Source organism: Falco cherrug, chromosome 9 (assembly GCF_023634085.1).
Source record: "Falco cherrug isolate bFalChe1 chromosome 9, bFalChe1.pri, whole genome shotgun sequence".
Taxonomy (NCBI): domain Eukaryota; kingdom Metazoa; phylum Chordata; class Aves; order Falconiformes; family Falconidae; genus Falco; species Falco cherrug.
In genome coordinates, this window is record NC_073705.1 from 32401892 (window position 1) to 32414512 (window position 12621).

The window sequence follows — 12621 nt, forward strand, 5'->3', positions numbered from 1 at the left end:
CTTGCCAGGAATGTTTTCATTGTTTTTTGTCACAACCTTTAATGAAAGCAAAGTGTTTCTTTAAAAACACTTTCCCTATTGTAAATGACTGCTCTTCCAATTTCTCATTCTGCCTCTTGGAGGCCTGGACCTCTCTTGTTTGAACTTATGCTCCTTCTGCCAGAGGGTGTCTATTGTGGGCACACTTCATCTCTGTATTTTAGCAACTCCCCTGAAGTTTTAGAGTGTTTATCTTGCACAGCTGAAAGCCTCCTCCTGTTTCTTGAGCTCTATGCTGGAATGCTGTGGAAGAGACCCAGGGCCTGTGGCCACACAGATTAGAGTTTTTTTGTAATAAGGTCCCTATATGGTTTGGTTAGAGACTTCAGCCCTGTCTCTGTCTGTCTCTGCTCCTTGTTTGGGAGGCTAGTGGGAGGAGAAGAGCTGAAGGGGCTATATAACCCCGGAGCTTTCAGATACGGAGTGCACCATCCCAGAGCAGCTATCCCCAGCCAAGCACTGTCAGGGTAAGTGGCACTGAACCAGTAGCGTGATTTACAGATTGCTGGGGGACTTCAGTTAAACAATGTCAAATGCAAGCTATTCAGGAGGATGTACTGCTGTGCTGTAGCTTGCTTAAGCAAACTTACTTATTAGAATGTAATTGATAAAATGCTTGTAATATCTTTACTGAGTTGTCTTGATTTTATAATGTTTCTAAAAGGGAAAGAAAAGTTCTGCCTGATGATTTTGCTGATTCCACCAGCACTTCAGCAATTGTATACAGACACAGTCTGTGTAATGCCACAGATGGAATTATAGCTGTATTCGTGTTTAAATGAACCCGTGTGACCTCGGGGTGTTAGTCTGAGACAGAACTGAGTTCCTGAAGGGGTATGTAGTGGTGTTTCTCAACAGGATTGGTTCAGTGCTGTTAACTCTGTAAGGTGACGTGAGTGTTTTGGGGAATGTGTCTGTGAGAAGAGCTGGAAGTGTGTGAATTGGCGGTGTCTAATGGGGTACAATGATGATGTGTGTGTATTCATCCTTGCCTCCATTTATTTGAAACTACTGTTCTGTAAAATGCCAAACATTTCATTAAGGAACAGGCTGCACGCAGTATTTTCTTGTGGGGCTGGAGTTCTCTTAGTAGTTTATTTTGAAGATTGGTAAGGTGCTTGGTTATCTTTAGATGTAAAGCAGGTAGAAGAAAGAGACTAAGTACCATATTAATTACTTGGGAGAAAATTTTCCGTTCTTCCACAGTACTGAGTGGCATTTGCTGTTGTAAGATGTTGCTACTGTATGCCATGGCAGTCCTGAGCTGTAACTCACTGGCTGGCAGCAGAGCACCCTTGTCTGAAATCATTTAACTTTGATTTTTCAACTTTTTGTGCTTTATTACTAAATATGGTTTTCATTTAGAGTCCACTAAGCTCAGAAATGTAGCCTTTCCTGCCCCCTTCTTTCCCCTCCCCCAAGTGATTTTTGGCATTTAGCTGCATTGGTTTGAGCAACCCCCCTGACCTCGAACTCTGTTCCAAAAACAGACGCCTGAAAAGCCTATTTCCTAATTAGGAAATGGTTTGTCCAAACCAGCCCGTTCATTCATGTTAGATAACAATTGTACCCCATTCAGTAAATGTTTGAATATAAAGAGCCTGTTTTCCCAGGAGCTTAATAACAATTGCAACCTACTTTCCTTTCCCAATAATAAAGAAAAAATATCTGGACTACATCAAGTTAGGATTTCCCTGTCCTTGTCTTCTCCTGGAAGCTATGCCCACACAGCCTGCAGGAGTGGGGCTGCAGCTGTCTCTTGTGGCTCCCTGGCTGGGGAGAGACACAGGAATTCAAATGAAGGATTCTGGAGAACGGTCCATGCTTGTTCCGTCCATTGTAGAGCCTAAACAGATTGGGGGCTTCCTTGCTCGTTGGCCATGGCTTTTGCTGAGCCCGTTGCCACTCTGTTCTGCACTCCTGTGGCAGAAGTTTTTGGAGGCTGCATGTGGAGCCAGCTGGTCTGTGGATGACAGCCATCTCCTTTAGCTGTTAACACATTACAGTTTGTTGAACTCTGCATGGAAGCCCAGGCTCACAGCTAGCCAAGTGATTCCCTACCACGCTATAAATTGTGAGCAAATAGTTCTTCTTGAGCCCTGGTATTCAGTGCTTGTTTCTCTATTTGACTTTAATACAAAGCCTTCAAAGCATTTTTATTATCCGTATTATCTTCCTGTTGCCAGGGGAGGAAAACAATTTCTTTTTACTGAGACAAGGAGCCAACATGAATTAGTCTGCTACTTTACAAATACAGTTTATTAGGTGCTTTGAAATGATGTTAGAGCATACTCTATGGCCTGTTTTTAAATTACATACTGTCCCTGACTTCGTTGTAAAGTTGTTTTTTCTGAGTAACTAAGGGAGGGCTGGAATAGGCTTTTTTCTTTATTCTTATCCTCCCCCTTAATTGGGAGCATTTCTTCTCTTTTAAGAGGTTAAATGTAAACTTAATTGGCCATCTTCATCCAGTGGGTTAATATCTGCATCTGCAAAGCACCCTGGTATGTTCATAGCATTTAATGTGACTAGTTATTGGGAAGCCCAAGACTGAACGGGGAAGTCTGAAGTGCTCCTACCTTTGACAGCTTTCCACATATGTCAGGATTTTGCCAGGGTGATAGAAAAGTGGGGCAAGTTGTGCTGAATCCAGTGCAAAGGGATCTTTGTGTTTGCAGCTGTCAGTCTAGCATTCGCTTTTATCTTACACCCACCCGCAGCCGTGGATTTCTGTGACCAAATTTAGATGAACATTTGCTGCTCCCTGGTCTGTCTGCCCGTGCCACAGGACTGGAAGTTTCCCGTGTAATCCCCTAGATAATCTCTAGTGCATACAGCCCTCCAGCAGACGTGGTTGAAACCTCTTGTGATTTCAAAAGGCGGCATGTTCCCTCCTGTGGCCCCGCAGGCCTTGTAATTGCCCATCTGCTGCCGTACCTCCCTTTGCTGGGGCTGGTTGCTTTCATGTAGCCATCTCTGTCTTCAAAGGTGGCTCTGCTACCAGAGTATGGGGTTTGGTTTTGGTTGGTTGTATTATATTTTTTTTAAACCCTTTTCTGCTGTTTTCATAGGGCTGTTTTCTGTCTGGAGAGCCTGAGGACGTTGACGTAGAAGATGTGTGAGGAAGAGGACAGCACTGCCCTTGTTTGTGACAATGGGTCGGGACTCTGTAAAGCCGGCTTTGCTGGGGACGATGCTCCAAGAGCAGTGTTCCCTTCCATTGTGGGTCGTCCCAGGCACCAGGTGATGAACTGCTTTGCTTATTCCATACTGGGCTTGTAGAAGGCTTTGCTGCCCCATCCCCAGCAATCCGCCCCAGGACTGCCTTTTCCTGTCTCTGGGGCTAGCCCAGCCCTGGGTGATCAGTGTAACATGGTATTTACAGGCAGAATGAGTCCAACGTTGCACTCACCTGAGTCAAAGCAGGTGTCTTGCCTTGTGAAAATTTTGACTGCTCTGAAACCTGATGATAGGTGATGAGTGAAAAACTGGAGGAGGAGGAAGTTTTCAGTCAGTTTCCTAATAACCTTCCTGGCTTTATTAATTTAGCTGTATCACAAATAGGCACCTGTCTAGGGTTGAGTTTCTTTAGCTTCAAGGTTTACAGTTGAGTATACGATGCATTCCGCTCAATTTTAATAATTTGCAAAATACATTTATTATCCAAGCTGTTAAATATGGAGAGTTTCTGAGCTAGATCATCATTACCATGAACTAGAGCAGCTTGGCCAGGCTACAACAAACTAATCCACCTAATTGCCTCTGTGCCCGTCTGAGGCCCTGGTGAAGTGGGAAGAGGTAAAGTGGTTGTAAGATCCGGAACTTTATATACCCAGCAAATGCTTTTTAAGTTCTTCAGAGCTGGAGAAATGTCTGCCTGCCAGTATAGCAGCTGGGGCTGAAGGTCTAACTGGGGCCTCTGGGCATTACCATAATTAAAAAAACATATTCAAATGCCAGCTTCTGTAGATAGTGTAAATGATATTAATTGTTCAAAACCAAGCCATACAGTAACAGTGGAAACAAGTACAGATTTCTAGAACCTTTCTTTCCTGATCATGTATCACAGATAGTATTAGTCCCTTAAGAGAAGGGGCACCCTCTAAAAAATTGCAAATCCAGGTTGCCTGTTTTTGAGATGGAGAGTTAGAGATGCCAAGGTTTGGACTCTGTAATGACTAAGTTCTGGTAAGTGTATTATGCGCTCAAAGCATCCGACTTTATACTGTTTTTTCCTCAGTGTTTCTGACTTCAACACAGAGACTAGTGTGTATCCAGAGTAGTTTCCAGCTTCTGGAACATGGACCATTTCTACAGGATCCATGAAAATACCTTAAAAAAGAAGCATGTACCAGTAGGTTTAAATTGTCTGTCTCTAATGACAATATTATAGTGTTCAAAAAGACTAAAATTGTTGGAATTTAAGCCTTGGGAAATATAAGGTGTGTATTGCTCCATCCTGACCCTTAGATGGCACAGCATCACTTTCTGCTTTTACTCTGCTTCATTATAGCTTAGCAGACAGTTCATCCCTCGATAATAACAAACATTAAAACAACCCTATTTTTTCCACTTACTTAGCATTGTAACTGTATGGATTGTTATTACATTCATGTATGTAATGTATGTCGGGGGGTTAATGTATGTCACCCACAACGGCACCCACCGCCCCCCAGACTCGCCTGCCGGCCTAGGAAGGCCCACCCACCCCCCACCCAGCATGGCACCCACCACCCCCCGACTCATTTTTACAATTACATACATGTAATACATGTATGAAAATTACAGTTTCCATAAACCCTAGTGGAAACGTGAATTAAACTTTTAATTTTGGCAATTAAAGAGCAATAAGGAATTCTCCATTCATTTGTATTTGTAAAGTATTTTGCAACTAGTGTAACTGGTGACTGGATTTATTTCACAGCTGATGTTCTGTCTACTTTGTGACACTTCTCTGTGAGATGCTAACTCCATTTGTGTTATTTTATAGGGTGTGATGGTTGGTATGGGTCAAAAAGACAGCTATGTAGGTGATGAGGCTCAAAGCAAGAGAGGAATCCTGACCCTGAAATACCCCATAGAGCACGGCATCATTACAAATTGGGATGACATGGAGAAGGTATTTCAGCTTTGAAAAGTTTATGTGTGTCACTAGTAAATGGAACTACTTGAACCAAATGTTTACAGAATGCACACTAAATTTATAGATTAAATCATCATGCTATCAAGTATGTTTTAATGAGAAGCTTGTTAACAGCACAGGCTACTGTGCATTTGAGGCTGAAGTATCACTAGGAGTATATAAAAATAGTTATTGGGAGCCCAGTCTGATCTATAAATCTTTGCTAATTACTGGGGGGTGGGGAAGGGAATAAAGGAAAGAAAAGGAATATCCTCAATTTGCTAGTAAGGAAATGGAATTTATGAAGGTATCTGTTTCTGCAAAATTGCAAAGCTTGTATGTAATTCTGATGTGAAGGGCACTGTTTACATACGTACTTTTTAATGCTTGAAAGATTAGCAATATTGTAGTGCAATGCATCCATTTCAGAGCCAATATCTGGATGAAAGGCTTCCAGAACCATGTTTGTAGTTATAGTCGGTATGTTTGATACAATCTCTAAGATGCTATCTCTGTTTAATGTTGTGCTGTGGAAATAGGGCTATTTGGAACAGTCAGCACATCACAACACGCTGCAAGTGTGTGCAATCACACAGGACTTACTGACTCTCATAGCATTGTAGTCTTACTTGGAGGCAAAACCTTTTAGATGCCTAACATATCAACCAGTCCCTAATCACCACCACTTGAAAGCAAGCTTAGAAAAAACTTCTTGGCCTTTAGAAAGTCTCTGGTGGTTTTACTTCTTATTGGTGTATTAACCTCTTCATGGCAGTCCACTTGGCCTCCCATTTTTATAGCTGGTAGGAGCGAGTTGAGTGGAGGTGATAAAGACAAGTTGACTTTCAGCCTCACAAACCATTTGCCTTTATCTCTTTTTATGAATTCCTGGGCTGGCCTTTACAAACCAAAAGACGAAATGCTTCAAGAGACCCGTTATCTATTGAACTCTACTATGCAGATCTGCATATATTCTAGAGTTGTTCTGGAACTGTTTCACTTTCAATGATTGTTGAAATAATAGTGTTGCTGGAACCACGTCTGTCCTGCTCTGTCTGTTCTGCCATAAGAATAACCTATTTATTTTCATTAACTTATGTGTCCTTCAGATAAGTGATATATTACCAGCAGTAAAACCTGAGAAGAGTGCTTTTCTTTCTATGGTTACTTTGGTAATCTCTACGAAGGCAGTAAGAACTGCATGAGGAACATTACTAGCCTATCACTAGGGCTGTAAGCAGAGTGCTGGCGCACAATACCTGTCTGGAAGTGATTGAGTTGCTGGCTGATGGTGTTTCTTTCCTTTGGCTTGCCCCTTTGCCTTCAGATCTGGCATCATTCTTTCTATAATGAGCTCCGTGTTGCACCTGAAGAACACCCAACTCTGCTGACTGAAGCACCACTGAATCCCAAAGCCAACCGAGAGAAGATGACCCAGGTAAGCTTACATTACAACTCTGTGAATTCAACAGGATGTGAACTTCCATCATTTCGGTTAGTCATGCTACTGGCAGTCTCTTGGTTATGGAAGATGGAAAGTGCATAGTGGCTGCCTGTCATAGTTGCATATTACTACATTTACTTTAGAGAAATCAGTGTAATGGCTGTGAGTACTGCAGTCTGTCCAAGCTTTGTGTCATCTTAATCTGTTTTTATGCCCAGGCCTATTACAAAATTATCTTTAATCTATGCACGTATCTGTATTCATACATTAAAGGTACAGGCCAGATACAGGGAGATGTCTTAGAGGACCAAAATTTTTTTATTTAGATTTTGTATTTTCCTTCCTTGTTATTACCAACCATCAAGAAATATGAAAATCTTATCTTCTCCCTTTCCTTCAGTAAATAGCTTCAACTAGGCTAAAAGCCCTAGCGTTAAGGCAATTCTTTTAATTGCATTTCAGATCATGTTTGAGACTTTCAATGTGCCAGCTATGTATGTAGCTATTCAAGCCGTCCTGTCCCTCTATGCTTCTGGACGTACCACAGGTAGGCCTCTGGGGAACACGACACAGACGTTTGAAATAGTTAAGTGTGTTGATGTGCACCTGGGAATGCATCGTGTGTTATCTTCTCAAAGGGATTGTGCTTGACTCTGGGGATGGTGTCACCCACAACGTGCCAATTTATGAAGGCTATGCCCTGCCACATGCCATCATGCGCCTGGACCTGGCTGGCCGTGACCTGACAGACTACCTCATGAAAATCCTGACAGAACGTGGCTACTCCTTTGTGACCACTGGTAAGGACACATGGCTGACTGAGGAGGAAAATTGTTTAATGTGCAGTGTTTCTAGTGGCCTTAGGAGGACTAACATAGGTTCTGCAGTTGAAGGAAGGAATCCAACAGGAAGGTCCCCTGCAAGACTAGCAGAGGATTTATTTAAAAAATGGAGGGGTGTCGGAAGATGTTCCAACTTGTCAGCATGTCTAGATCTTTCTTGAATGCTGTTCTAAAGATTGAATTCTCTTGACAGCGGAGCGTGAAATTGTCCGTGACATCAAGGAGAAGCTGTGCTATGTGGCCCTGGACTTTGAAAATGAGATGGCCACTGCTGCCTCTTCCTCGTCTCTAGAAAAAAGCTATGAGCTTCCTGATGGTCAGGTGATCACTATTGGAAATGAACGCTTCCGCTGCCCGGAGACCCTCTTCCAGCCATCTTTCATTGGTAGGTTGAATGATTGTTCTGCCCTGGTAAACTGCACATAAACATCAAGTCCTTATTTTCTTTTGGTTGTGTCCTACTGCTAATTCACCCAGACCTGTACCCAAGTACCTCCTAGCACCCACATAATCTTTTAGAACAGCACTATTAATATGGTGGGGGGAACTTCACATCAAACAATAAGGAAAAATAAACCCTGCATGTTTATTCCTGGCTTCTGGCATTGGGCCTGTGCTATTTTGTATGTTATATGGTTGGCTACTATGAGAAGTGTGGCCACAAAGTCACTTTTCTAAATAGCGTGAGGATTGATCTCTTACGACAAGATGACCTGCCTAGTGGATGAGGGAAGGCCTGTGGATGTTGTCTACCTGGACCTTCATAAAGCCTTTGACACCATCTCCCACAGCATTCTCCTGGAGAAACTGGCTGCTCATGGTGTGAACGGGTGTGCTCTGGGCTGGGTAAAAAGCTGGTTGGACAGCCGAGCCCAGAGAGTGGTAGTAGATGGAGTTATATCCTCAGTGCCGGGTCCTGCACTGGGGTCACACCAGCCCCACGCAGCGCTACAGGCTGGGGCAGAGCGGCTGGGAAGCTGCCTGGTGGGAAAGGACCTGGGGGTGCTGGTTGAAGGCCAGCTGAACATGGGCCAGCACCATGCCCCGGTGGCCAAGAAGGCCAAGAGCATCTGGATTGTGTCCAGGGAAGGGCAATGAAGCTGGTGAAGGGTCTGGAGCACAAGTCTGATGAGGAGCAGCTGAGGGAACGGGGGCTGTTTAGTCTGGAGAGGAGGGGGCTCAGGGGGGACCTTGTTGCTCTCTACAACTACCTGACAGGGGCTGTAGGCAGGTGGGGGTTGTTTTTTTTCTCCCAGATAACAAGTGACAGGACAAGAAGAAATGGCCTCAAGTTGTGCTAGAGGAGGTTTAGATTGGATATTAGGAAAAACTTTTTCACTGCAAGGGTGGTGAAGCATTGGAACAGGCTGCCTAGGGAGGTGCTGGAATCACCATCCCTGGAGGCGTTTAAAAAACGGGTAGATGTGGTGCTTAGGGACGTGGTTTAGTGCTGGACTTGGCAGTCCTGGGTGAACAGTTGGACTGGATGATCTCAAAGGTCTTTTCCAACCTGAATGATTCTATGACTGTAGTTTGAATATGCTTGCTGGGAGGTAATGGGGTGGGAGGGCAGGAAGCAATACTATTATTTTTCAAAAAGATTGATCCAAATCCGTGGTTCATCACGTTTGCAGAGCAGAGCCAAGACAAGGACTTGCTAATCAACAGCCATGAAGGCAGATTTGCAATGAGGTCACACAGAAATCCAGTGTTAGTTCTGCCAATCAGCAGAATTTCAGCTCAGATATAAAGTAGTTGCATACTTAGACGTATCAGGGCATATTTTGACCGTTCTGTCTCTGAGCTGGCTTTATTTAAAAAAAAAAAAAAAAAAAAAGAAGAAGAAGAAAAAGAAAAAAAAGAAAACAAATGATTCTAAGACCATATAAGGAATTCTTAAGACATTTGAGATTTGCCTGCAAAACCCCAGTGGAAACTTTACTATGCCACACGCCCAGCTTTCTTTTTAAGGAGTTGTGTGTGTAAGGGGAGAGAGGAGGGCTGTACACTAACGAGCTCCTAAGCAAAGAATTTAGGCAGTTGCAGAATGGCTTTCCAGATTTCCATGGCTCTGAAGACTGATGTCTCCCAAAGAGACACTGAAGTTCCCATTGTCAGTTTTGTTAACAGTTTTAAGCTGCTGTGCGGAGTTGCCTCAGTGTTCTTCTGTACCTTCTCCAGGCATGGAGTCCGCTGGCATTCATGAAACCACTTACAACAGCATCATGAAGTGCGACATAGACATCAGAAAGGATCTGTACGCTAACAACGTGTTGTCTGGAGGCACGACAATGTACCCGGGGATTGCAGACAGGATGCAGAAGGAAATAACTGCTCTGGCTCCCAGCACTATGAAGATCAAGGTATGGTGCAATCATTTGTAGACTGTTTGAGCTGGTATGTACAAAGTCCTCAGAAATCTAGTGAGACATGGCAACGCTTTACAAAGTGCGTGCTTTGTACATATTTTGAGTCATGTTTGTGCCTTCTAGCAAATAATCACCACCGGGTACCTTTTTTGCTGGAAGAAGCAAGCCTTCTGTCCTCTCATTTCCTTGTGCATGGTGAATTCTGCAAACTGCCCTAACATGCCCAAAGAAGAATAGCATGGACCCAGCAGCACAGACTTTATTCTGGGGCTATATGTGAGCTTTTTCAGCCCTTTTTAGTTGATGAAGATGGGAGAGTAGAAATGCTGGTTTTGTCCTTGGCCTGTAAGTACAGGAAAAAGCGAGCCTCTGGCAAACCCATCTTCCTTCTGCGGCTTCAAATCTTCTGTTCCTTGCTTTACAAAATTTTTATCAGTTATACCAATAAGAGTGCTCCAAGCCCTCCTCAGCTGTCATTGTATGTTTCCAGAGCAATTGTATCACCTTTTGTCATATGCAGCCATGATGAATACACAGATGCACTACTCTTACTGGGCAGCCTGACTCGGGCAGAAAAATTGAGGATTTATACTCGGGCTTAAATTAATTACACTTTAACTTTACTGATTGCACCAGATTGGCTTACTATAATGCCAGGGATGACGCTAGCATGTGTAGTTACAGTGTTTTCATTAATACCAAGTATCACCGTGTTGTGGTTTAACCCCAACCAGCAACTAAGCTGCTCACACAGCCACTTGCTCGCTCTCCCCAGTGGGATGGGGGTGAGAATCAGAAGAGTAAAAGTGAGAAAACCTGTGTGTTGAGATAAGAGACAATTTAATAGGTAAATCAAAAGCCGTGCACCCAAGCAAAGCAAAACAAGGAATTCATTCACCACGTCCCATTGGCAGGTGGGTGTTCAGCCATCCCCAGGAGGGCCGGGCTCCATCACATGCAACGGTAACTCGGGAAGACAAACGCCATCACTCCGAACGTCCCCCTCCTCCCTTCTCCTTCCCCCTAGTTTATATGCTGAGCATGGCGCCATATGGCACAGAATATCCCTTTGGTCAGCTGGGGGCAGCTGTCCCAGCTGTGTCCCCTCCCGACTTCTCGTGCACCCCCAGCCCCTCGCTGGTGGGGCGGGTGAGGAGCAGAAAGGGCCAGTAACAAAAACATCCCTGTGTTACCAATGTTGTTTTCAGCACAAATTCAGAACACAGCCCCATCTTAGCTACTATGAAAAAAAGTACCTCTATCCCAGCCAAAACCAGCATACGCTGCTTCAGTATTTTTGTATAATAAATGCGTTTTATTCACAGCAGACAATTGTACTTAATGCTGCTCTTCCTTTAACAGATCATTGCTCCTCCTGAACGTAAGTACTCTGTCTGGATTGGAGGCTCTATTCTTGCTTCCCTGTCTACTTTCCAGCAGATGTGGATCAGCAAACAGGAATATGATGAAGCTGGCCCATCCATTGTTCACCGCAAATGCTTTTAAATTGCTTTATCTTTGTATGTGTCCTTAGTGTATTACTGTGAATGTATTCAGGAAAATACATTCTTATAATTTCATTCCATAAATCCTTCATCGTAATTACTCTAATTAGTTCGGTACTGTGTATTTTTTGGAATAAATTTTAAATATGATCTGAAATTGCTGCTCCTATTTAAAACAAAAAACCAAAAAACCAAAACTAAACAAACCAAACCACAACCAAAAAACCAACCCACGCGTTTGTGGAGGTACCGTTACAGCGGGTTTGAAGCTCCATCTCGTGACAGGGGTCTGTTACTACGCTACGCCGGGCTTCATAGAAAAAGCGGGAACCCTTTGCTCCGTGACACCAATGCTAGAAAATGCTCAGCTATCAGGCTGCACGTTTTCACAGTTGAGCCTCAGAAAACATTTTAGTCTGCGAACAGAACCAGCCTTGATTTTTCAAAAATTCTGGCCAGTACCAAAGGAGCATAGCATCTGTTTGGTATCAGGATGAGCATATGCACTCTCTCCTTTGCATCTGCTCTACCCAGAAATATTATCTATCCACATCGCTTCTTAATTCATAGCTGTCATGCTGGGAAAGGTAATCTCTTACTACGTGTGGCCTAGAGGTGTGTGATGTATACTACAACAGTTCAGTGTGTTTTCTTAAAAAAAACAAAACAAACCCTAAACCAAACCTGTTCCTTTGGGAGCATATCTAAACACTAGTGTTAGATTGAACACATGATTTCCTACCATATGCCCTCAAGATAAGTGCAGCCTATTATTTTTATGTTGTGATTATAAGGGTAATTAAGCTGGCTTAATACACTTTTTCTTCAGAACATTTTTTTGGGGGGGTGTAATGTAATCAAAGTAGATTAAATAATAAATAATTTAGATAATTTTCTCTTTCTGTGATTTTTCTGATTCCATTTATAGTCTTAAATATATCAAAACTAATACTCAACTAGAATAATACTGTCTTAGAAGTATATATAGGAATAAATAATTCATTGAAACAGACCTGGGAAAGGTCAGTTCTAAGGAACTTGTTGCCATGTGTATTCAGTACTGTGTAGGTTAAAGAATGCTATTTATTTTTGTTACCTATTTTTCTGTCTAAACTCAGTAATTTACCTCACTTGCCTGTTACTCATTATCTTTCAAACTACAAGCTCTTTGTAACAGCACCTGTTATTTACCATGTCTGCATAACCCCTGGGTTCCAGATCTTGTCCAGCTGCTGACTGTTAGCACATGTTCCAAACCTTTTTTGTACTAACCTTATTATTTAAAGTTTAGGTCATCGAG

The 12621-nt window shown here is 43.0% G+C and overlaps 1 protein-coding gene across 1 annotated transcript; it reads left to right on the forward strand.

The window, feature by feature from the left end:
• Positions 1 to 378: 378 nt before the first annotated feature.
• Positions 379 to 11471, forward strand: ACTA2 (actin alpha 2, smooth muscle). The gene is made up of 9 exons (XM_027797514.2): positions 379 to 506; positions 3111 to 3282; positions 5030 to 5158; positions 6489 to 6599; positions 7068 to 7152; positions 7244 to 7405; positions 7641 to 7832; positions 9629 to 9810; positions 11179 to 11471. The coding sequence occupies exons 2-9, from the start codon at positions 3154 to 3156 to the stop codon at positions 11320 to 11322; spliced, it is 1134 nt and encodes a 377-aa protein (XP_027653315.1). The 5' UTR covers positions 379 to 506; positions 3111 to 3153; the 3' UTR covers positions 11323 to 11471.
• Positions 11472 to 12621: the final 1150 nt, after the last annotated feature.

What these genes read in the sequence shown, in the direction of transcription:
- ACTA2 (XM_027797514.2), top strand. Translation starts at nt 3,154, where the DNA reads ATGTGTGAGGAAGAGGACAGCACTGCCCTTGTTTGTGACAATGGGTCG. An exon ending in TGGGTCGTCCCAGGCACCAG is followed by an intron (nt 3,283 to 5,029) that starts GTGATGAACTGC and finishes GTTATTTTATAG; the next exon opens with GGTGTGATGGTTGGTATGGG. An exon ending in ACCGAGAGAAGATGACCCAG is followed by an intron (nt 6,600 to 7,067) that starts GTAAGCTTACAT and finishes ATTGCATTTCAG; the next exon opens with ATCATGTTTGAGACTTTCAA.